We start from the raw sequence: 24,649 nt of genomic DNA, 5'->3' as shown, positions 1-24,649 counted from the left end.
CCTCACATTCATAATACACAACACACTCAACTCCCATGTCACTCCAAACCCATCACCTGCCATCCCACCATCATCTGCTCAACCATCTATCAACCATCTATCAACGTTCAACAGCTACTATCGTTACCCGCCTCATCACTCTATTAAACAACACTGCCCATCTCCCAACCGCATCCACTCGCGCTCAGAACCTAAAAATTGAAAACCAAATCATTACGTCACATGACCGATATCTTATTGTTCGTGAATAATGATTCCCTACCTCACCGCTTCATCCCTGCTCCATTCAGCACATATCCTGGCAAGATTAACCATATTCTGCCCATACTGTGATAACTGAACGCTATATATGCTAATAGACAGTGTTATTGACCACAAATGCCACTTACACTTACTATTCTATACATTTGCATTATATATCATCCATCCATGATCTCATCTCTACCTCTCACAACTTCAAACGAATACTAGACTTCTTGCAATGAAGAGGATCTAGATGCACTTATCAATACCATAAAATGCCAATATATATATTTTTTATGTTCCAATCGTCCGCATCATCAACTTCCTACATCATAATACATATAAGAGTACATATCCTGAACCAGAGTTCTGGGAAATAGGTTATATCAATACTGTTGCTAAACAATATACAGTCGTATTCTATTATATACTGCACTGCGTAATTATGAACCACAATCACTCTAAGATCATAGGATCCAGAACACAATATCTGTGTATTAACTCTCCATATTTAATCTGACTCTTATTCTTGACAGTTATAATTAGTAATATAGATATATTACACAGGTGATTATCAATCATGCCAATTAATTCGATCTTTAATTAATAAACATCGTTTTACCACAAATCTATGAGAATCAGGTCATCACAAATCCATAATTTAATATTTATCTACTGTCACCTGTCTTCCTCTCTTTCCTCTGTCAGCTTAACTCATTCTGTCCCCACCTTCAACACCACTCTCACCACTTCTTCTTCTCACGCCTCATCTCTTCTTCGCTAAATATTAAAAATAACAATATGCCTGCTGTTACCCGCGGTTAACCACGCGCTCGCGCGATGTGAAACCTGAAAAAGAAGAAAACACTCCGTCAGCAGGAAATACTCATTGGCATCAGAACAACCGCAAAACGCAGTAACCTACATTTATTGAAATATCAAGGTGTGTCTATATTAGCAACAATCCTCAGTATGTCAACTTATCTCTTCTCTTGCTATTTAGATGCCCCTTGAATGGCTCCGAATAGGAGCTATTTACCACATTCATCGTATTCTGATTCGCAAGTACCTGTTTTAATCAACCCTCAGTTTGCTATAACAAGCAGCAGAAAATATACATGCTCTTGAAGTTCGTTTACCAAGCGGTATTTAAACAGTTGTGTAATTGGAATTCTTATGTTCGTATTAGACTCACACTTGCCAGAACCTGATTTCATGTGCATTGATATGCAATGGCTAAGTCCACAAATACCCAGTAACAATATACTATGTTTATATGGAAGTCGAGAAAAAGAAAAACAGAAGCCAAGCACCCGCGTAAGTTTGATGTTTCTTTCACTGTTATAAAATGTAAAGCAATTAATGAGCTTTATAAGAGTATTGTGATTGCGGGTGACGGAGATAGGTGGGTCCCGCCCTTGAGAGAACAGTTAAAAGCATTAGATCGTTACACTAGACCCAATGCACCTGTATTACTTGCAATAGGAAACGATGATATCAATACATTATACGTCTCTTCGCCCTTTGGAATGTCTAAATGTAAAAATAAGATTTATGTGGATATAAATAAAACTAAGAAAATAGATTTTGAAAAGCTCAACCAACAAATACAAGCTCGGTTTTTGGACCTGCCGTTAAGGAGGAAAACAAATGTCCCAATGACAATGATTGATAGGAGGTTTGCCGATGGTACAGATCATTTGAATCCTATTAAATCGGTGGAATATCTTCCTCTGTATCGGGACCATTATACCCCTGTTATATTTCTCAAATGCAGTTATGAGAATGCCAAGAGGACCGCTAAACGCCTGGCAATTGCAAGGAGAGCATTGGATGATGCTATTTCTCTAAAGTTCTCTCCAAACATATTTTATTTGCATTTGGAATATCCTATTACATTTGCAATATTGAGAACTAAAGGTTTTGTATATGCTCAAGTGGAACTCTGCGGTGTACGAGATCCAAACATTTCTACTGCTTTGTTTAATTATATGAGGGATCGCCATTTAGAGGAGCTCGGCTATAAATTAGTAAATCCTCAGGATCATTCGGAAGTTACATTAATAGAACCAGTAGAACGTAGGAAAGATGAAGATTTATCTAAGAGTATTGAAGAACCTCCTCCATCCTATGATACTCTTTTTTAGATGTATCCATACAAGAATATCAAGTAGTATATAGATATTGATTAAGTACTGACAGTATAACAAAATATATTTCTAGTTTGTGGCAAATAAGTTTTAATTTAAATTATTTTAGGCAAATAGTTATACATTTTCGGGGTGTCCTCTATAAGTGCTGACATTTGAATTCTGACCTTGCCCGAACTCAGTGTTTATAATTGCTAAATCTTGTGTGTTCGAAGTTTCTGCATTGTTACTAGTGTCATGAGATACATCAGAGCTGTGCTTATTTTCGTCCGAGCTTTTTTCCTCGTTATTTTTTTTCTCCAGGGCAAGAACCACAGAAGAGAAATATGCCAATACAATGCTATCACATTTAAAAAGCATATAGCGCAAAAGAACACCAAAAGTCCAAATGCAACTTTTACTCCTGTAGAGGCAGTATGATTGTAGATATCTTCAAAAAACTTGGAAATAAACATAGATGTGAATACAACCAGCCCCATGAAAATACCAACAAATGAACCAAATCTTACCTGATATAACCATTTTAACTGCTCCTCGACTTTACTAAAGTAATTCAATAATTTATCCCATTTTAATTGTGATTCTTCAATCGACTGTAATATACTACAGCAGCAATTAACGATCCCTTCATTTTTTTTGTATGTCGATTTTTGTTCATTTAAAAAACGTAAGATTGGCTCATTTCCAGTTGTCTGGGAATTGACACATTTTTTGAAATCTCTTTTTAGAAATAGCAATTTTTTGAAATGCTTCAGATTTAAAGAATAAACTGAGTTACTTTGTGATTCTATGTTTTCAATTTTTTTCTCTAAATCCTGGAAGAATTCGTTTACTGAAATCCTATCATAATTAACTACCAATTCCAGAAAGGCATAAGGAAACTGATCCTTCAAACTGTGCAAGTCCATAAAATTGGCTCCAACAATGGGTACCGGGCCGTTATTATTTTTACAAAACACAATTGTGCAGTTTTGCATTTGCACTAACTGAATTACAGCACCTAATTTATCTGGCTCCTCCTTTAATGTTCTAGGCACTGTGGTGCCATTAAATAAAAAGTATGTCTGCTCGAACTTGATTGGGTATATGTTTCTGACATTACTTCTTTCAAGTGAGGGAAGTGGAATACTTTTTACGTCGTAGTACTCGTGCAAAAAGAGAACTGCATAGTCGTTGTTGGTTACAATATCCACAGTTTTATCCTTGATAGATTGTTCATCATAAATCTTCTCTTCAACTGTTCTCAAGTAATCTTCAGGTACCTCATCAGTTGAAGGACTACCTGTTGTTTGGATGGTATATAAGCTTGCGATTTCTTGTTGTTCTGGCATTAGTTGTTGTTCGGTTTGTTTTCCTATGCTTTATTAATTTGTAAGGAAATTAAAGTATTAAGTAAATATAAATTGAAGTATTAAGTGAATATAAATCCATAGAATCCTCAGTGTTTAAATACCAAATATTTCTACTAATCTCAGTGTAGGGATTTGCGTTTGCGCACGCAATGGCTGCCATGCTAAACTGAAATAGTACCCGAGATCTTTGTGTCAGCACCAATCATATCTGTCACTTGCGGGTAACTCCTTCGAGGATTTACCGTCTCCCGCTTTTTCGTCTATTCCTTGTATAGATTATGTGTTGGATATTGTATTTCACTTGATTATTAATTGTTGAGTCAGTAATTATTATTATTCTCCGTGGGGATCTGTTGGACATAAAATTGTTGGATATAAAAACTGTTGGAAATACTTATAGCTTGCCTAACTTTGCTTAGTGTTTGACCAAATAGGATAGTACATAGCTGATTAGGAAAGAGTAAATACCACATATGTGACGGTTTGTCATTCATCTGACTGAAATAGGCTAACAATACAATCGACTGTGTACTTAGTATATTTTATACAGTATGTATTTTATATAGATCCCACGGAGAATTATAATAAATTGCTGACTCAACAATGAATAATCAAGTGAAATACAATACCCAACACAATAAATCAGGAACCAGTACCACACTTAGTCCGGTGGATCCATGCATTGCCATTAGAAGTATAATACCTTCTAAAGGATAGTGCCAGTACTGATCGGCATTATCGGAGTCATATGTACACATTTTATAATGGTCTGCTGCCAAATATCCCACGCAAACAGGAGAATTATGTGTATTCTCACCTTTAGTATGGGTAGCATTCATGTTTCACAGGGATGCAACTGCAATGCAACTGCAATGCTACCATTGCCAATACCATTATGTGTATGAACGAATTGTAAAGTTAGTGTTGCTGTGAACTGCAATTGCGGACTCGGACAATTCCTCTCTTCCTCTTTTAGTTAAACTATGAGCAATAATTCCCTAATCATTCATAGCGTGGCTCCATTGAATGTGAAGTTATCCCTTTTGTTGATTATTGTATGAGAAGACTGAACTAAGTACTTATCTCTCTTATTAAGAATACCCGAGCCGTCTATTGCACTATTTGTGGAATGAGTAGCACCATAATCGACTGCTGCGAGTACCAAAGTTTTCACTAATGCTCGACTCAGGTCAAGTGCAGCTTGAGTACAATCCATATTAAGATCCTGCTTATCTGCAACACACTGCTTACAGACATTTTTGACTGACTCAACTGAATCCAGTACTCCTCCATCGTCGGCATAAAAGGAACCCCACCAAGCAATACGAATCCATATAGGTTGATCGTAGTTGTAATATCCGTATATTCCTGAGACAACAGTGGCAATTGAATTGTAAAACGGAAAGCCGCGTTTTTCGATAACATGTGCATCCGCATGTCTAACTCTTAATGATAACATCATCAAGACGAGAAAGACAATGGCAATTACATTTGAGTAACAGGTAAAAATGTATGAACCGCCCCTGCCAAACAATTTCTGTTTAGATTTCAACTCGATGTGATTATTCATCTCTTGAAGATTTGTCTTTACTATATCAATATTTTTATTTAATCTACTAAGCAACTGCTCACCCATGAAATGGTATTGTTAGAAAGTAAAATATTGAGAAAACCGTCCACATGCATACTAATACAGATCTTGTTACGTAGTATGAAATCTTTATTTCGTTGCTTTTTTAATGCATTCCATGCTGCTCGATAATATATTGAGGTTTTGAAGAACGTTTCTTGCCACTGTACCCTCTTAGAAGCTGTCGAAAAATAAAACGTTGCACAAACATTTACGACACTCCTCTTGCTGTCGTAGGACAGTCTGACGGCGAAGCAGACGGAGCAAACACCGTTTACTCCACATATCTCGCAGCCTATATAGATGAGCGGCCAGCAGAGTTCGCTACGATAAGTGCAGTGGTAGTTAAGCGGTGCTATCAGCGATTGGTACGATCTAATTTCGGTTGAAGTTAGTACAATCGCCGGAGGTTTCAAGGAAAAGGAAGCAACTTTTGCAGACGGTCGTGCGTCTTCAGGAGCCATTTCCCAGAGAAGCCGAATCAAAAATAGATAAAACAGCGCGCGTCTTCTTTGACAGGGATTAGCGCAAATAATAAGTTCCCTCACCGTTTGCATAGCTACCCGGATACACAGCTGTTGTTGGCAAAGGCGTGCGAAAAATGGATTGTGAGGGGTTTTCTGAAGCAGTAAATATTTATACAACCATCACAGAAGCGTTTAGAAGTACTATTCTAGTTATCTATTTCCTGCGGCATCATATTTATGCCCTGCCTTTAAATTTATCGTTTCAATTTTTCACTTCTTCGTTTCCATCTTTTACGAAAAATTGAATTGTCAATGAACAATTATTAAGATATAGGAATGACAGCCAGTCGTTAATCAGCGTTGTGAGTTTGAAACGGGACTATTAGAAAGCACAATTGATGACAGCCAATAATTTACTTAAAGGAGTCACTTCTATGAACTGTCTACCAACTTTCAACAAGAAAACAGCAAACTTCGAAGCCAGCTAAGAATTCTGTTTCATACTGAACCTCAATATACACGCTAGACGACAAAGCAAGATGTTACTTCATTATTAATACAAAAGAAATTAAATATTGAGTAAATATTAATATATTATGAGATTATGATACGTACCATAAAGATTACAATGATACCGGCACATGCGTTAATCTATATCTTATCGCTAAAACTATGCCTAACCTTGCAAAACACTATATTTTGCGCATTATATTCTCTAGAATGAGTAATTCCGCCAGATCTACATTTATTAAGTCCTACGATACTGTTTCCTACAATATTTGAGCAGTCTTTATTGTTTCCAAGCACTTTTGAAGCAAAGCAAGCCATTAGCATGTTGTCATGTTGCGATTTCAATTCCACCGATATAAAAATATTCGTTACTTACGGTTAATACAATTTATTTCTCTTCATGATAAATATTCAAGGACTTTAAGACTATACTCAAAGTAAACTATCCCGTTACGTTCTCACTGTGACTACGATACATAGAAGAACAATGTGACAGCATCATACACCAAAAAATATGAACACAGTAATACAGAATTTCAATATTTTCTGTTAATGATACATTAAATTGCATTTACCAACAGTCCCAAGGTATGTGTATTGATGGCCAATAAATCCACTACATAAGCTACTGAGTTCACGAACATGGATGTCCTGGTAAGGTTTGGTGATATTCCAAATGCACAAACAAATTCTCAATAAGTATATGTTATATCTTTTTGCGGATATGTTTGCAGTTGTATATGCTTGCAATTAACTCAGAATAGCAATGTGATTCATACACCTAAATGATACAGCTTCCATTTTACTGCTTGAAACCCATGAGAGCGAATACTTGACCATCGAACAGTGCTTATGGTAGTTACTATGACCAGTCTGTTTCCACAGCTACTACAGACACTCTCACGCTAGATTAACAAAAATGTACACGACAGTTGCGCTTTTAAGAGAGCGATGTGCAAATCCTACACACACAGTCAAACATCCGAACATGAAGAAGAGCAACGTCAGCAATCATGAGCAACTATTCGATCCTTGCTTATAATGATTGCTAAAATACTATCTAAGCACTGATATTTGATTGTTTATCTGCCATTGGAATAACAAATAAAAGCACTACAAGAAGTAGCGACTTAAATTAGTTTAATCCTTACAATTTTATTCTGGTACATAATTAACCACTTCTTTTAGCAAAGAGGAACCTAACCCTTGGTATCCCAAGAATAGCAACTGTTTTAGGTTTATAAAATATGGTGAATTCATTTATTCACTCACATATAAATAGTTATGGGGCATTTGGAAAACATTTGAAAACGCAGTTCGCATTTGAAGTTGATATAACCCACCAAAAAGTTAGATACACCCAATTTACAGAGTCAAATGTTAAATAGAATAAATACCAGAGGATTGGCATCTAAACACTACTGGGAGTGATACAACAATATTCAGGCTTCTTGAGCTGTGTGCTATGGGTATATTATCGATATCCACTTCAGTGCCATATTTTATCAAACAGCGATTAATTATACGGAAAAAGTTTTCTCCAATAAAACTCCTCATGTTGTCAACTTAATGTTGGATCACTTCAAAAATAATAGTGAAGCAGTTGTTGCAGTTGAAAATAATGAGAATGGAGGGATTGTCATTCTCATACAGTGTTGGATTATTCCATTCAAAAGAAAATCAGTACTAGAAGCAATCTAGAAGAAGTTAACACAGTATGTGTTTCAAAAGTAAATTCTATGGAGATTTTTTTCCCCAACAACGTTTCCAGCTTCTATGGATTTAAGCACACTTAAAGACCAAGGTAAAGGTTTATCGCCAATCAAGAAAGCGAAGTTTGTTACATAAGAAATTTACGAAAGTATGTTCCAATTATATACATAAATTATTTGAAACGAGCTACTCTTTCTTCAATGGAGCACGTCAGATATTGTAATCAATATTTTGATGGCCAATCAAAATGCAATCCATTCGAGTTTACAAGTCTCTTTGTTTACCCAATTCAATATGAACTGAAGATGCCAGATCATATAAGCAGAGAAAGGATAATTCAGTATGCCAGATCTAATTTTCTTGCCATGAATTTACTAGAAAACTTTAGAGCTGTAGCAGAACAAAATTATCGGGTATATATTGAAAATGCTCAGATCTTAAAAAAACTAAAATAACACGAACTGATTGCGAAAGTTGTTACAGAATTGTGGAATTTTTGCAGCTTACGTCTAATTTTTCAATTGATCCAAGGCCTAAAACACCCCAACTGGCACCTTATCGCGAAGAAACTATTTTTCTTGTCTATGAAATTATTATATTTTATGTCACGCACTCTCTTTATTACCAATATTGTAATCTACAGTATTTCTACCTATTCGTCCTTTATCTTACATCTCTAGGCAAGATGATACAAAAAGCATCAATGTAATGAATATGAAAATCAATTACAAATATTAGAAATCCACAACTAGCTTAGGATTAAAATTGTATATTGCTTAGCACAAACTTAATGTCTTCATATCCTTTATTATTACAACCCTGATATGTAAGTCGGCATATTATGGATTGGCAATGCATGAACTAATAAGAAGATATTATATATAGATTAATTTTTTAATTAATCTTGTGAGATTTGATTTTAGGATCAATTTGTTTGACGATGCTTTCATGTCTGTTCGAAATCTGCATTGCGGTTATCAGTTGTTAAATTTTTGGATTTCTTGCATTGATTGAAATCCCACATTCATTTGACAAACGCTATCAATTTTTCCAGAGATTTTCTAACATAATATCTTCTTGAAACAATAAAATTATATAAAGTTACATATTTGCAATTATGAAAACTAAAAGGATTATGATAGTAGAGTTAAAGTTAAATGATTACTTATCAATTTCAAAAAACATTTTCTGATATGAATATAAATATAGATGTATATATAAATAGATAATAGATATAAAAATAAATTGTTTTTAATTTATTTTTTATTTTCTAATTTATTTCAAATTCTATTATGGTGAATTTAAAAGGGATTGAATATATTAATGACGATTCCTAAAGGAGGTAAGAAGAGTCTATTTCTTCTCAATAATTAAATTATCCAATTCATCTTTTTCTTTTGCAGCAGCTTCAGCCTCTAGGATATATGGTAATAAATATGGAACATCCTCCTTTGCTTGAATCCATTGTGTTTTTGGTAGTAAATGATGAGTCAATTCCGTTTGATGAGCTCTTATGATTCTATAGTTTCTTGTGTAAGATTCCTCTTCTGGTAATCTTCTTAAGACTTTTTGCATCAATGGAGATTCTTCTGCGATTAAATCATCAAATTTCAGACCCAACTTTCTGTAACCAGACAAATCGACAAATTTTCTAGCAACTGGAACACATAACTTGGATAGAGTAGGAGATTTTAAAATGCGATCACCGATTCTAACAATGGAAGTCAAAGATTGTGTCATCTTGGAAATATATATGTGTGTATGTGTGTGTGTGCTTATATGCTTGTACTATTGATTGCAACAATGAAATGGCAAGCAACAAGTACCTTTCAAACTATAAATAAATACGTCAAGCCATGATGAATCCACAATAAATGTACCATATATATGTATATAATGTGAAATAAATATATATATACAAGCAATGTGAAATAAAAGTTAAAGGATGAAACAATTATAAACAGCGATAAATTTCACTGAAAAATTATTGGCTAATTCCATAGATAGAGGATTAATTGTTTTCAGAGTGATTCTAATTGCTATTCGCGCTATAATAATATCTTAACTATGTATCTTTTTCAACTACGAATCGCATTATGCGCTGTATCCGTGTCCCCGTGTGCTGATTTCTGAGGAACGTGACAGATCACATGACCGTTCTACGTGCAATCTCCTGCTGCCCTCCGTACACCGTCGTCTGTAATGACAAGAACCCCCCAGTAGTCACTTCCTATGGCTGGCGGACCGTGCGTCATTGGCTGCTCGCGGCGGCGTTAGAAAGAGCTGATTTTGTGCAGAGGTGCGGGTAATTTCTCGGCTGCCGCGAAAAACAGGTCGTTGCGTGCGATGTGTGGGTGTCAGTCAAATTTTAAGGGATAGTGTGTGTGCTGGCGGGTAACCATCTTTTTTTTCTCATCAGATCTAATCGATTGGTTGACGGACGTTGGGAAAGCCACATTCTAATAAGAGTTTATCCATTTGAGATGGTTGGTTTGCTATTTCATTAAACACACTTAAATGTTTAACCAGTATTATCCCTGAGTATCCAAGTGAATTAAAAGCTATATCCATTGATCGAGCTTTAGTTGAGGCTCTAGGAATCACACATATCCAATCTTTACAAATTATCACATTGTGATCTTTTTGTTCTTGCAGATCTGATGGTTTGGTTAAGATTGCTTTTTGTAACAATTCAGTGTAGCACTTGTAAAGGTACTCTTTGCTAGATTCAATTGGAAGTTTCATTACAAAATGTGCAAATGAGACCTTCTTATTATAGAGTGGTTCCAACGATGTTGCAGATGCATCTGCAACAATCTTGTCTTGTAACAACTCAAAGCCCTCAGGCACTCTCAAAACCTGCATGTGCTTATGGTCTTGTGATGATCCAGCGTCAATCCCACAGTTATAAAAAATAATATGTTTTTGTCCATCAATATCATTCTCTAGACTCCGTGCCAATTGATGTGCAGCAGCGACATCTTCAATGGTCAAGGGCACTTTCTGCTGTTCAAACTTGTTTGTAATCAATAGACCATGCTCGGGAATGACAGGGAATTTATTCAATACAAGCTTGTACCTTCCGTCCCCTAGCGCATCGTTCAATACAGTCAACTCGGGTTCAGGGACCTCAAAGGGGTTCCTCTTGACTTTAATATCAATATCATCACGTTCTGGTTTCTTAGCTAGAGTAGCGACAAGGCAAATTAGGTAATCCATGCCTGTGTGTTCATCGCTGAAGTGTATTCTCTTTGTCTCTACGAATTCTATATCTTTATTTTTAATAGCTTCAGTATATTTGTTTGAAATCAGTTCACTGATATTCTCTGGTAAGCCCATGTCGTCAAGCATGCAATTGTGTCGCACTTCCACCTAACTCTCGTCTAAGAGGGTTCTAAGATGACTTTTTCTAATCGATCGTAATTGCCTGTTTATATATAGACCACGATCCTTGCTGCCATCGCCCTTGTGTTCGGATCTGAGATATTCCATCACTGTGTACGAGCTACAAAACGTCGTCTCTTTGCGGTTCAAAAATTTTCTTTCAATTTACAAGACGAGAAGAGCCATTAAAAAAACTTTAGTATATAAACAAGTGTATAATTCAAGAACATTAATATTGATTGGCTAAACGCGCATGTCTTTTTTTGAAGTATACGTTTTCCAAATACACTAGGGAAAATTTTATGACTCCTCGTGAGGTTTGCGGACTGTATATGAGCACCACTCTGCTTGTTTCTGCATCGTGTTAAATCGATAGTGCCTGTGTGCATGTTCTATGCATCCTATAACTTGTCGAATTAGACACGATGATTGGAAATAAGACTTGGGGGCCCCACACTGAGCAATGAGATGTCTTCCATTTGTGTTCATGAGTTTTTCACAAACACATTTTACGGAAACTAACATGTTATTGTGATTTCGTTACGTGCTGTTGTATTTCAGACCATTTCAAAGCGGACCGAAACGATTGGAAGAATGAAGTTTCTCTATATTTTGCACAACTTAAGTTTGATAAACATCTGTTTACAATTGTAAAGGGAACCCACTTAAGATTTATTGAATGTGTCAATGTGCATAGAGCGATTTTTGTATAAGACTGTCTTTTTGAATGATTGTAACTATAAGATGTTTAATTTTATATGAACCATTGGCGATCACACGGGGGATATGCATTTGCAACAATGCTAGCCTCTCCACTATGATAGCACGTCTTCAGTTCTCAGACAGACAAATAAATGTATCTTGCCGTGTATAGCTTACTATTCCTATTGTTGTTACCTTATGTCTTACGCAGCGCTTTTATACCGATAATAGCGTGACCATGTGCATGTAATCAATTACATCAGTAAAATAAGATAGTGAGCCCTTGACCAAGCACTACCCGGCCGACGGTGGGTGATGCACGAGGGCATCGCATCGCAACACAGTGCCATTACCCGCCATCAAATGATTATATTTCCTAAACAAGTAAAGCGCACGACATGGCAAACAGAGGCAAGTCGAATTTGAAAGGCGACGACAATCTAGACTCCTAAAAAAATTGAATCCAGGCTCCAGTGACGTGAACAGAAATAGACTAGCCACCACTCTCGGGCAAGCGAGCCCCAGGGTATGCGCGGGGGAAGGGGTCAGCGCAGGAGCAGACAGCCGGTCCAGCGGGTTCGAGAGATTTATTTTATGCAACGGTTTTCCGTTTTGGGACAACGCGAGGCGAAGGCCGGTCGACGTCTCTACGGAGGAGATTCGAGAGCCCGCCATTGCAGCAGTAGCAGCGCGCACCGCTGTCTCCATTTCGGGACACATCTGCCACGGTTTCCACAATTGCAAAGCGATGCAATTTTTGATAATCTCGTAAATTGGTGCGCACCTGACTGGGGATGCGTGATAAAAAGTGACGAAAAAAAAGCAAAAGTTGGGAAAGTGACCGAAAACGACAGAAAGTGATCGGAAATAGCTAACAGCGCCCGCAGAAACACACACACACTTACACTCTTTTCGGCAATATCAAAAGAAAAAACGAAAAACGCACACACACATCTTTGTTCTCGGAAGTTTAAATTTAACAGGTAATTAATTAAACACAGGCTACTACTATTTGATTGATAACAGAAACGAAATGAAGTTATTTAACTCTATCTCTGTATCTTACAACGATAGAAAATAAATTTTCAATACTGTTTGTTTTTTATTGTTTACTCAAGATAGTGTGAAAGTGAAATATTTTATTTATTTATTTTTTCAAGTTTAAAATTATCATATTTAAGAGACAACTTTTCAACGATTATGAGAAACTTGCTTTCCCGTTTTAATGACACAATTGTCTCTTTCTTTTGTTTTTAGCACTACTTCTGTATTTTAGTTTTTACAATAGAGCACTATCATCCAGATATACATATCTATATTATCATAAAAATGCAATTCAAGACTGTTGTTGCCGCTTTCGCTACTTTTGCCGCTGTCCAAGCTGCTAACCGTACTAACCATACTAACGGTACCAACTCTACCAACGGTACTTCCACCTCTATCTCCACTGGTGCTGCTGCTTCCAACGCTATCGGTGCTGGTGTCTTAGGTGCTGCCGTCGCTGCCGGTGTTGCCTTCCTATTCTAAGTGTAATGGATTGATTAATTCATAGTTTAAAAGATATCATATATCTCTTTGTCTGTTTTTTTCAAACATTTTTTTACACTTAATATTTAATAGCAAAGCATATCACATAAAACGGTGAAGTTATTACTGTTACTGGCCGACTCGGTTAATTAATAGTATAATGTATGCAAATAAATTATAATATACTCACCAAACCCCCTCTCTCCCGATATACTGGTTTATTATACGATATTCCATTTTTAGAAAGGAGTTTTTAATACTTTATAAACAATTAGATTAATATAATAATATATTATTATTGTAATATTGAAAATAAATTCGTTAGATTACAGATATTTCTTTTCTACTTATTTGTTAACAATTTTTAAATTAGCCGGTTCGTTTCTAGATTAATATATGTATAAATTGTTTGTTTGTTTATTTAAATACTTTCGACATCAACTAGTTCACATTCAAATGTTAAATCAGAGTCAGCTGGAATAACACCAGCAATGGCACGGGACCCATAACCTAACGCGCTTGGAATTTGGATCTTCCTGCTCTCGCCAACACACATCCCCACCAAGCCTTGGTCCCAACCTTGAATGACTTGCCCAGTACCTAAGGTGAATTGTAATGGAGTGCCTCTATCTAAACTGGAATCGAATTTCTCATTGGTTTCTCTCAAATATCCAGTGTAATGGACACTTATCTTGTCTCCCGGTTTGGCAAATACCTCACAATCTTCTCCTTTTGGTACAGCTCTCTTCAATATACCAATTTCCAGGTTTTCTAAGCGATCGTATGCTTGAATGCTCGTTATTAGACAAAATAAAAATGTTAAGAGTACTTGTAGTTTAGCCATGTTTTTGAATATCACTTACTGGGGTTTCCTGTTTTTGTTAAGAACTTCTTTTAAAAACGAAAGATGAGCGTAATTGAAATGTACAAAATTAAATAGTCTCTTCCCGATTCTTTTAATTTAAACATTTATAAAATGTTTCATTATTTCTAAGTTATTCAAGAAGACAGGTTCTCATTTCATGATAATTGAAACAGTAGAAATCTTCCTCTCCGTACTAAATTACTTAGGAAAATGTTGTTAGATACCACAGACACTTAAATATATGACTATTTACAAAGGTAGTACATGCATAACGGTTAATTATATTATTAAATTAGTTCGATTACAAAATTTTGTTAAATAAAGAAGTTGTTCCTGACTCATTACGTTATGTAATACATATAACTAACTACAGGAAAAAATTATTACAATTCATCTGAAGGTATCTACAATTCATCATGAACAATTTCAGATGGTTCATTTGCTGGAATTTCACCAGCTACGAAAGAACTGATGAAATTTTCTAATTCCTTAGGATCTATAGCGTAACGACCACTCATTTTCTTGTAGTCTTCATCATCAACTTGAGGGAAACCATATGCTTTGTTATCATGTGGAGTGATAATACAGAAGGCTGGTAACTGTTGTTTCATGTTCAGATTTTTTAAAGATGAATCATATCTTTCAGCATCAGTAGTGAGGAATACCATACGGTACTTGTATTCCTTAGCTAGAGATTCTAATTTTTCCATAATGATTTCTTTGTCAACATTGTCGGAGTAAAAGAAAGATGCGACTGGGACATTTAAGTTGGCATATAAGTGCAAATTATCTTCGCTAAGTTCACCAACTAATGGTAAAGTACCAAAAGTAACCCAATTCATGAAATTATCTTCATTATTTATTAGAGTTTCAACATCACCATTGTAAATAATTGGAGTTTCAGCACCGGTAGGGTACACAGCAAGGTAGTCTTGTACATTCATACTTTCACCTTCACCACCCTTTGCAATAGCAGCAAAAACAATTCTTTCATTGTTCTTTGCTGCAATTTCTTGAAACTTTTCTTTTAAACCTTCATTACCATAGCTGACAACGACAGGTTTTCTGCTGTTTGATATGAATTTTTCAATGTCTTCGATGGTTTTGAACTCCGACATGTCTTTACCACCTTTGTTGATTATATGTTGAACAAAGTTTTTAGTTTCATACTTTTCATCAAAATCGTATATGTTGGATGCATCACTGAAAACAGAAACAAAAGAAGAACCATTGTAACCAAATTCTTTACAGAAATCGACATGTTCGTCACAGTTAACTAGACCAACTGGAATATTTCTATTCTTTAAAATTTTAGCAGCTATTTCGTAGTCGTGACCCCAAGACTTGTAAAACTTATCTTCTGGTGAGTAAAAACCAACTAAACCAAGTTTATTACGGGAAACAGTTAATTCAAACATAATTTTGTCTAATTGAATAATTGCATTGTCGTTATCAGATCCTGTAGCAAAGACAGATTCAGCAGTGAATGCTAAGATAGAAGAAGTTGATAATAAAATTTTGCTATTTAATTTCATTCTGGAATTCAATAATGTTTACTCTAGTGTGTATCTACAATAAGATAAAAGTCAAAGGAATTTAAGAAGCCACTAAATAATACGATTCAGATAAAAATTAAATGAAAATTAATTCAAGATATTGCACACATGTATATATATATAATATTTTTAATAATGATATTCCTGTTTATAAATTCAGACTATCCTGGCTGTCCTTGTTGGGAATTATGTTGGTATTATGCTGGTATTAGTTGACTTATTGTTCAGTTCGGTGAACGCTAAGACTTAACATGTATTAATTTTCAAATCTTCCACTACTCACAAAATAAGAAGAATTTTTTTAATACGAATAAAGTCATACACATCGTAGAACAATTAAGAACATGTGTCTTTTCATAGTATTTTTATTGAATAATAAATAGGCTTTACAGTAATACTTAATATTAATTAAGTATTTGTTGTTGATAGAAAACGAAGAGGTAAATAAAAACATTGAACAAAATTGTTTTGAAAAGATACCACGTCACATTAAAAGGGTTCGGAAAATAACATTCCTGACTAAAATAAGAACGAAATAAGAGACATTCATAGAGAAGACTCTGCTGAAATACATTTTTGGTTTTATCTTATTGAAAAAAACTATTCATGAGTCTAAATGTAGTACCTAGAAGTAACAAAAACCTTTGATATATTTACGATTTTTGTTGTAATCAATCAGCAATTTAAATAACAAATGGGATTTCGTACGAATCGATTATGATAACTTCGAGATTTCTTCTGAAAAGTACTTCGAATTATAACAAGATTTGTTAGTTTCTCGGTAGGATACGAAGGGATTCCAATAGATTAATTAACTTGAAGCATTTTGTTTTCTATTATTTTTTATTAACTGCTTCATAGTTTTCTTAAGTTAGAAACTGATGGAAAGGTTGAAACATTTTTTCCATTGCCTTTCCCTGCAAATAATATAATCTTGATTGTTCGTTCGTACTTCGTAACTAAAGTTATATGTTACTTTATTATTCGTGATAAAAAGCATACCATTTCAATCTTTTTTCCACTGCAATATTTAGTGTAAATATGTATATTTATTTTTGTAAAATATGTATGTATGTAGAATTTTACCTACAAATAATTTCAGGAAGATTGATTGAAGAACTAGCTAACTTTCCATTGTTTCAATTTAGCTTGTTTGTCAGGATAAATGAACTTTGAGATTATGTAGAAAAAAAAATGAATGCCTATAGTGCATAATTTTTTATTAAAGATTAAATTACAATTCATCGTGTTCGATTTCATCTTCATCTTCATCTTCATCATCTTCGTCATCATCTTCTTCTTCAGCAGCAGCCTTAGCAGCAGCTTCGGCAGCTTTTTGTTCAGCAATCATGGCTTCGTACGCCTTAACTAAAGAAGTAGCCTTTAATTTGTTAGTGGAGTTTTCTTCTAGGAAAGTCAAGAAGTTGGTAATGTCTCTTTGAGATTCGAATCTGACTGGCTCATCCTTCTTGTTAGCAGGATATAGAATGATGGTTGGATAACCTTCTAACTCAACAGAAGAAATATCGTTCAAAGTGGCATCAACTTCAGCAATAACGAATTTATCCTTAGTAGATTTTTCGCTTTGTAGTAAGTTAGCTAAGTCTTCGTAGATTGGAGCTAATTTCTTACAGTGACCACACCATGGAGCATAGTATTTAACTAAGACATCCTTCTTGGCATCTTGAACAATATCTTCGTGGGTGTAACCAACGATCTTAGTGACGTTAGATTCTTGAACTTCTGGAATTGGTTCAGACTTGACAGTTGGTTCAGCTTTGCCGCTAACGAAATCTTTAACTAATTTCTTTACTTGCTTGCTATTTAAGGTAATACGTTTACCGTCTAATTTCTCGAACTCTTCATCAGATAATTGTGGGAGACCATATTTTAAGTTAAGCTTAGAGTCATGGATAACAAATAATGGGAATTGCTGTTTCATGTTTAGAGCATCAGCGTGTCTACCGAATTTGGAACCATCTAATTTAGCGAAAAGTATCTTACCTTTGTAAGTCTTTGCCAAGGATTCAAATAATTTTTCAACGGTTTTGACGTCTTCATCGTCGTTGAAGAAAAAGTAACCCATTGGTAATTCAGCAGCGTAATAACCGGAGTAAGTTTCAGCATTGATTTCACCGAAAGCTGGCAAAGATTCGATGCTAGCCCATCTAATCAAGTAATCGTCACTTTCGACTAATTGTTTTAGATCACCATCGAAGGTGATTGGTTTTTCAAGAGATTTTGAGTAGAAAGTCAATTCTGGAGTTTCACCTTTTTCCAATGGAACGTTGATGAAAGTATGTTTACCGAATGCTTTCTTAGCAGTCTTGTAGAAGGTTTCATTATAGTCGGCCATACCTTTGTTAACAAAAATAGAACCATATTGAGCAACGTCTTCGATGTAATCTTCCAAATCATCAGCATCTTCTAACTCGATGACCACTGGTAAAGTTAGTTTAATCATATGATCAACAATAGCTTCTGCAGTTCTAGCACCGTTGTAGTCGGTAGCATTTTCATAGTCACCGTCTCTGAAGATCTTAATGGTTGGATAACCTCTGATACCTTGGCCCATACATAGATCTTGATTATCGGTACAATCGATCTGAGCTAGAGCTACGTCTTTGCTTTGCAAAGTATCAGCAGCTTTAACGTATTCTGGAGCCAATTTCTTACAATGACCACACCATGGTGCGAAGAATTCGGCCATCACTAAATGGTTGTCCTTAACGAAGTCGACGAAGTTGTCCTTGCCTAACTTGACGACTTGTGAGTCTTCTGGAGCAATGGCTTCTTCATTGGCAGCAACGAAGTGAGCCAATAGACTGGCTAAAGGAAACAAAGTTTTCTTATTCAATAGCATAACGGATGGGGTGTGAACGAGTATATTATGCTGCTGTTGTTAGCCTCTTAAGTATGCGAAAACTGAAAACTGAAAACTGCAGGTTAAAAACAAGAAGATACAAAGACAATACAACAATAAAAACCTTTATATATAAGTACAACGATCATGAAAATATTGAGGCCATTGATTATTAATTATTAGTTATTCATTGTTAATTACTAACAATCAGAATTGATCTTTGTTTGAAACAGTTTATGGGATTCCTTATTCTTTGTCTATTGAAATTTCATGTTACTATTATTATTAGCATAGCGAGTACTTACTGTTAGTGGTATTTTGTGTTGTGTTTTGCGCTGCGTTGTTCATATCATACGTTTCCAGCAATCGCGAGAAGCGCGTATGCAGTGTCTGGGTGGCCGAGACGAAGAGAGTGTTGGGTCACAATCAAGCCCCTGGTGGGCGGAGGCGCAACACCGTCACTGACGACGAGCGGGGCGCAGAGTAAACTTTGTGTGTGCTCTCTATAACCATCGTGGATAACGACATCACACTACACGGGCCAGCGCTTCTCTAGTCCGCCTCCCTCCGTCAAGAACGATAAAAAGCAGAAGGCGAGAGAACGCGTCGTCACGGAACAACCAATAGGTCGAGCCAATCACCACCGACGACTGACCGCAACAAACCGCGCGGCCCGGTGCGGTGCGGTGCATGGGTGCAGCAACTGTCACCCCCCACAACCCGCTGCGCATAACTAACGCAGCGGGTTGCACGAGTCGCCGGAATAGGCGATAAACAGAATAAAAAGAAAAGAAAGTAGCGATAGAGCCTAAAATGGTTATGCTCTTTCCTCTTTCGCCGAAATCGTTCAACCTCCCTAAAATTTACTTCTCGTCCCCCCCGCTAAATAAGATATTACATGCAGAAACTGACCATCACTGTATTCGTAAATATGCTTAACGTTTCGAAAAGAGCTGTATAGTTGTTAACTCGCAAGCAACTAACTAACAAGCAGTGTCGACGCTTAGGACTTTTGCATAGTTAATATCTTCGTAACTGCCATCGTATTTCATCTTTTTTACTTGAATATGAATATACTATATTCATGTAACAGATTATATAGACAGAGGCCCGACAATTAAAGTTCGAAGACACTTTTATCGTAATGCTACCTATACAAGTTTATACTTCTCTCGTTTCATTGCAACCAACAGCCAACCCCTCTCCCCCTTTTAGTAATTGCTTGTTTCCATGCGTTGACATGTCTAGGGTTAAAAATAAAATGGTAAGATAATTTTAATAAACTCATTTTCACTATAACGGTTTTACTAGCTGCTTCCATATTTGATTGAATAGTTCACATGAAAATAAGCATGTTAATTTTCCCACTTCTTACATATATAAAGCATTGTAAAATCTGTCTATTCTCTTTTCGCAAAAAATACACACCTCTTTATTTATTGCATGTTTCTTGTTCGACATCAATAAACTGAAATCAGTAAACTAATATCACTATATAAATGTCCTTTAACGAATTACACAAAGCTTGCGAAGAAAAACTGTCAAAGGAAGTCGACGAAATTTGCGAACAATTTGTAGTCGACTCCGACAAATTGGCCCAAATGACCGAACACTTCATTGACCAAATGGAGAAAGGTTTGCAGCCTTTACCTGCTGACGTCTCAGAGGCAACAGACAGAGGTTTACCAATGATTCCATCATTTGTAACAGGATTACCAAATGGTTCAGAAAGAGGTGTCTTGCTTGCTGCTGATTTGGGTGGTACTAATTTCAGAATCTGTTCTGTTTCTCTATTTGGTGACCACACTTTCAAATTGGAACAATTGAAGTCAAAAATCCCAGATGAACTATTAGAAGATGAAAATGTCTCTTCAAAGGATTTGTTCTCTTACATGGCCAGAAGAACTTTAGCGTTCATCAAGAAACATCATCCAGATGCTATGGAAAAAGGTGCTTCCGCTCCAGTTATGAAAATGGGTTTCACTTTCTCTTACCCAGTCAACCAAACTTCTTTGAACTCCGGTACTCTTATTAGATGGACTAAAGGTTTCAAGATTGCTGACACCGTCGGTAAAGATGTCGTCCAATTGTATCAAGATGAATTGGATGCTGAAGGTCTTCCATTCGTTAAGGTCGTCGCTTTGACCAATGACACAGTGGGTACTCTGTTATCTCATAGTTACGTCTCAGAGAGTGGTAGCTCTTTATGTTCTGGTGAAATTTCAGAACCAGTGATTGGCTGTATCTTCGGTACAGGTACTAACGGTTGTTACATGGAGGAAATTAATAACATCTCCAAATTGTCACCAGATATCAGAGAAAAGTTGATCGCTGAAGGTAAGACGCACATGATCATCAACACTGAATGGGGTTCCTTCGACAATGATATGAAGGTCTTGCCAACTACCAAGTACGATATTGATGTCGATCAAAAATACTCTACCAACCCAGGTTTCCACTTATTTGAAAAGAGAGTTTCCGGTATGTACATGGGTGAAATTTTGAGAAACATCTTGGTCGACTTACACTGTCGTGGGCTATTATTCAACCATTACAAGAGCTACAATGAATTACCTCACAGATTAAGAACTCCATTTGAATTGGGCTCTGAAGTCTTGTCCCATATCGAAATCGATGACTCCAACGACTTACGCGAAACTGAATTATCTCTATTGCAAAGTTTGAGACTACCAACTACCTCTTTAGAGAGAGTAGAAATCAGAAAAATCGTCCGTGCTATCTCTAGAAGATCCGCATACCTGTCTGCTGTCCCAATTGCCTCGATCATTAAAAAGACTAAATCTCTACACAAAAGATATCATGGTGAAGTTGAAGTCGGTTGTGATGGTTCTGTTATTGAATTCTACCCAGGTTTTAGATCTATGATCAGACACGCCTTGGCATTATCTCCAATTGGTTCTGAAGGTGAACGTAAGGTTCATTTAAAGATTGCTAAGGATGGTTCTGGTGTGGGTGCCGCTTTATGCGCTTTAGTCGCTTAATTAACAAGTTTATAATTCAAATATAGTTTGTTGTCTAATGACTCGTATGATAAATAATGAACATTTTATGAAACTTAATAAAGATATTTTGATACGTTAACTCTAATAATACTTCTATATATGTATGTATATCAAACTTCCCGCAATTAATATGAGTTAGTTTACAAAAATTCTCAATCACCTATATTAGTGTATGTTTTCTATATCCTATAACTATGTCCAATACTTATATTTATGTTAGTGTGCATTATTATTATTAGACTTTATTAATTATATTTTATGTGTGATTAATGTGATAAAAATTTGTCTCGAAATGTTTAATATATTAATTTACTCTTGTGCTTTCGTTAGTCTCTCCATTTTCAACTTCAGATTCAATGTAAGAGAGTGCCACTGCTTCTTTTTTTCCACGTGTGACATTTAAGCAACTAAATATAGGTAACGACAGCATTAAAAATATAAATAATAAGAAAAATCCATATCTTATTTGGTGTGTTTTATCCGTAAGCAGGCCTATTAAAAATGGACCAAGAATGGATGAGCCTTTATCAGTGACACTAAATAAACTGAAAAACGTAGACTCTTTACCTTTTGGAATGATCAAACTAAAAGTGGAACGTGACACCGCGGATAACCCACCTAATGAAATACCATACCAAACCGACATTATGTACATCTCAAATGGGTGCTTCAAGCCAATACTATTAAAAAAGAATCCCAAAATACCATATGCTGGGATAACAGAAGCCCAACATATTAAATATATCAGTATTGTTTGTGGAGGTTTATGGAACGTTTTTGCTATATATTGGGGTATCAAAGAAGCACCAAAAATGGCGTTCACCATCGTTAGAATGCTTAGAATTATCAAACCTACAGTCCCCATTTTTAGCTCAGATTTTGCAAATAATATGGCAGTAGAATTAATAGTTGTAACTGAATCACTCAGTATAAACCAACCAATCAAAAATATAACAACATCTTTTAATAGTCGAGCATTTTGTAAGGCCTTAAAAAGAGAAATCCAGCCATACTTGATATATGACAATTTGAATGTAGAAGAATGACGTTTTCTCATATTGTCGTTAGGTTGGGTATCTTGTTGAGGAGCTACTTTTTGGTCATTGATTAACCAATACATTGGTAGTTGAAATAATAGCCACCATATACCAACGAAAAAGGTTGCCGACTGTAAATCGCCTCTTCTTTTCTTGCTCCCTACAATGTAAAGAGAAGCGGTTTGTACAAGTAAAGCAGCTGAATAACCAATACTGGCACCATACCCACTAACTACTGTGACTTGTGTATCAATATCAGTCTTGATATTTGAGTCATATTTTAACGACTCTGATACAAAAATAGGCAAAAGTGAATTTCCCACAACATTCACTACACCATAGCAGGAATTCGATATGACAGCAAGTGCAGCAAGTAAATAAAATTGTTGATTTCCTAATTGTGAAATCAATATTGTGCTAAGAGCACCCAGACTACCAAATAATAGTATTATATTTCTCCTGAATTGTACTGATTTCCATACATCTACAATTCCTGATACTGAAATGACAACAAGGGTTTGAAAAAAGACACTTATTGAAAAAGTAAAAAGAGCAAAACTGGAAGTATCAATATACAATCTATTATCAAACAGACCTAGAACACACTTATCCATAGCGGATGTGCATTTTAAGGTATGGTCATCAAGACTCACACCATTCTTTCTTGCAAATTCTTCTAATAATATAGGAATATAGGTAGCAACAGCTGACACGACAAATGGTTCACTAGAAAAAGAATAGAAATACCAACCTATTATATTATTTTTACTACCTTTTAAATTTTCTATTGCAAATTCATCGTTATTTGTAATATTCTGATCATCTTCGACATTAGTTTGCTCTATTGATCCATAATTGCTGCTCATACCAAAAGCTCGAAGTTATAATCAACTAAGTTTATTTAGTACTGATTTATAATTTTATATTCTAATATCTCCAAAACTATAATATTATTATATGTTGTTGTATATTCGATAAATCGTTGTATCATTTTGTTCATATACATTATACTTTTTATGTTGCTCTTTCTCTTAAATCCTTATTTTTATATTCTTTATACTTTTTTACCCTTTAAGCGACAACTCATCTCAATAAATATATAACATCTGATGCAAGAGAAGGTCAAAATAAAAAGCATAAATGTTTAGGATAGTAAGCCGGTGAGTATGCCTACCATACGTCTCCTCAATGGTACTATATGGGAAGAGTGATTATGCAATTAAAGTTAGCGTGAGAGTTATTATTTTAAATAATATAACAGATATTTATGTATGAATGAATGTAACTAAATCTTGGTATTATTTTATAATCTAGACACAATGGCCTTATCAAAATCCAAAGGTAGTTGACCTTCTCAAATGTTAAATATATTTAGTAATTAATGGAGGAGTGGATAAGGATGTGTGTCAAAAGGATTTTTTTTAAAAAAAAAAAAAGTTTCTTCCATCTAATTTGTAGATGAAGAGTGCAAAGATATGTTAATATTAAACCATATGCAACAGAAATTAGGGTGATGTAATTAATATACATAATTGAAATTGAAAACGTACTTATTTTGGAATAACAGAATACGATTCATTGTAAATTTTTCTTTAAAACAATGTTTAAGAAAACGATGTAGTAAATG

General features: G+C 35.4%; 12 protein-coding genes across 12 annotated transcripts; 3 read left to right on the top strand and 9 right to left on the bottom strand.

Moving 5' to 3' along the window:
* Positions 1-1,511: 1,511 nt before the first annotated feature.
* On the top strand, positions 1,512-2,390 carry TPHA0B04920 (uncharacterized protein; the record flags this gene model as incomplete). Its single annotated transcript, XM_003684550.1, has 1 exon — positions 1,512-2,390. One exon carries the CDS (start codon positions 1,512-1,514, stop codon positions 2,388-2,390), a length of 879 nt encoding a protein of 292 aa, XP_003684598.1.
* A 197-nt stretch (positions 2,391-2,587) lies between these two features.
* On the bottom strand, positions 2,588-3,724 carry TPHA0B04910 (uncharacterized protein; the record flags this gene model as incomplete). Its single annotated transcript, XM_003684549.1, has 1 exon — positions 2,588-3,724. One exon carries the CDS (start codon positions 3,722-3,724, stop codon positions 2,588-2,590), a length of 1,137 nt encoding a protein of 378 aa, XP_003684597.1.
* A 1,027-nt stretch (positions 3,725-4,751) lies between these two features.
* On the bottom strand, positions 4,752-5,381 carry TPHA0B04905 (uncharacterized protein; the record flags this gene model as incomplete). The annotated part of the gene is made up of 1 exon (XM_003684548.1): positions 4,752-5,381. The coding sequence occupies one exon, from the start codon at positions 5,379-5,381 to the stop codon at positions 4,752-4,754; it is 630 nt and encodes a 209-aa protein (XP_003684596.1).
* TPHA0B04903 (uncharacterized protein) lies at positions 5,354-5,932 on the bottom strand (the record flags this gene model as incomplete). Its single annotated transcript, XM_003684547.1, has 1 exon — positions 5,354-5,932. The coding sequence occupies one exon, from the start codon at positions 5,930-5,932 to the stop codon at positions 5,354-5,356; it is 579 nt and encodes a 192-aa protein (XP_003684595.1).
* A 3,486-nt stretch (positions 5,933-9,418) lies between these two features.
* Positions 9,419-9,805, bottom strand: QCR7 (ubiquinol--cytochrome-c reductase subunit 7; the record flags this gene model as incomplete). The annotated part of the gene is made up of 1 exon (XM_003684546.1): positions 9,419-9,805. One exon carries the CDS (start codon positions 9,803-9,805, stop codon positions 9,419-9,421), a length of 387 nt encoding a protein of 128 aa, XP_003684594.1.
* A 681-nt stretch (positions 9,806-10,486) lies between these two features.
* Positions 10,487-11,416, bottom strand: TPHA0B04890 (uncharacterized protein; the record flags this gene model as incomplete). The annotated part of the gene is made up of 1 exon (XM_003684545.1): positions 10,487-11,416. The coding sequence occupies one exon, from the start codon at positions 11,414-11,416 to the stop codon at positions 10,487-10,489; it is 930 nt and encodes a 309-aa protein (XP_003684593.1).
* Positions 11,417-13,480: 2,064 nt separating this feature from the next.
* On the top strand, positions 13,481-13,678 carry TPHA0B04885 (uncharacterized protein; the record flags this gene model as incomplete). Its single annotated transcript, XM_003684544.1, has 1 exon — positions 13,481-13,678. One exon carries the CDS (start codon positions 13,481-13,483, stop codon positions 13,676-13,678), a length of 198 nt encoding a protein of 65 aa, XP_003684592.1.
* A 421-nt stretch (positions 13,679-14,099) lies between these two features.
* On the bottom strand, positions 14,100-14,522 carry FPR2 (peptidylprolyl isomerase family protein FPR2; the record flags this gene model as incomplete). Its single annotated transcript, XM_003684543.1, has 1 exon — positions 14,100-14,522. One exon carries the CDS (start codon positions 14,520-14,522, stop codon positions 14,100-14,102), a length of 423 nt encoding a protein of 140 aa, XP_003684591.1.
* A 425-nt stretch (positions 14,523-14,947) lies between these two features.
* TPHA0B04870 (uncharacterized protein) lies at positions 14,948-16,078 on the bottom strand (the record flags this gene model as incomplete). The annotated part of the gene is made up of 1 exon (XM_003684542.1): positions 14,948-16,078. The coding sequence occupies one exon, from the start codon at positions 16,076-16,078 to the stop codon at positions 14,948-14,950; it is 1,131 nt and encodes a 376-aa protein (XP_003684590.1).
* A 1,255-nt stretch (positions 16,079-17,333) lies between these two features.
* TPHA0B04860 (uncharacterized protein) lies at positions 17,334-18,962 on the bottom strand (the record flags this gene model as incomplete). Its single annotated transcript, XM_003684541.1, has 1 exon — positions 17,334-18,962. The coding sequence occupies one exon, from the start codon at positions 18,960-18,962 to the stop codon at positions 17,334-17,336; it is 1,629 nt and encodes a 542-aa protein (XP_003684589.1).
* Positions 18,963-20,461: 1,499 nt separating this feature from the next.
* On the top strand, positions 20,462-21,964 carry TPHA0B04850 (uncharacterized protein; the record flags this gene model as incomplete). The annotated part of the gene is made up of 1 exon (XM_003684540.1): positions 20,462-21,964. The coding sequence occupies one exon, from the start codon at positions 20,462-20,464 to the stop codon at positions 21,962-21,964; it is 1,503 nt and encodes a 500-aa protein (XP_003684588.1).
* A 325-nt stretch (positions 21,965-22,289) lies between these two features.
* Positions 22,290-23,888, bottom strand: ATG22 (Atg22p; the record flags this gene model as incomplete). Its single annotated transcript, XM_003684539.1, has 1 exon — positions 22,290-23,888. One exon carries the CDS (start codon positions 23,886-23,888, stop codon positions 22,290-22,292), a length of 1,599 nt encoding a protein of 532 aa, XP_003684587.1.
* Between the last annotated feature and the right edge of the window lie 761 nt (positions 23,889-24,649).

The sequence above is a fragment of the Tetrapisispora phaffii genome, chromosome 2 (genome assembly GCF_000236905.1).
Source record: "Tetrapisispora phaffii CBS 4417 chromosome 2, complete genome".
NCBI lineage: Eukaryota > Fungi > Ascomycota > Saccharomycetes > Saccharomycetales > Saccharomycetaceae > Tetrapisispora > Tetrapisispora phaffii.
This window is presented reverse-complemented; position numbering and strand designations above follow the sequence as displayed.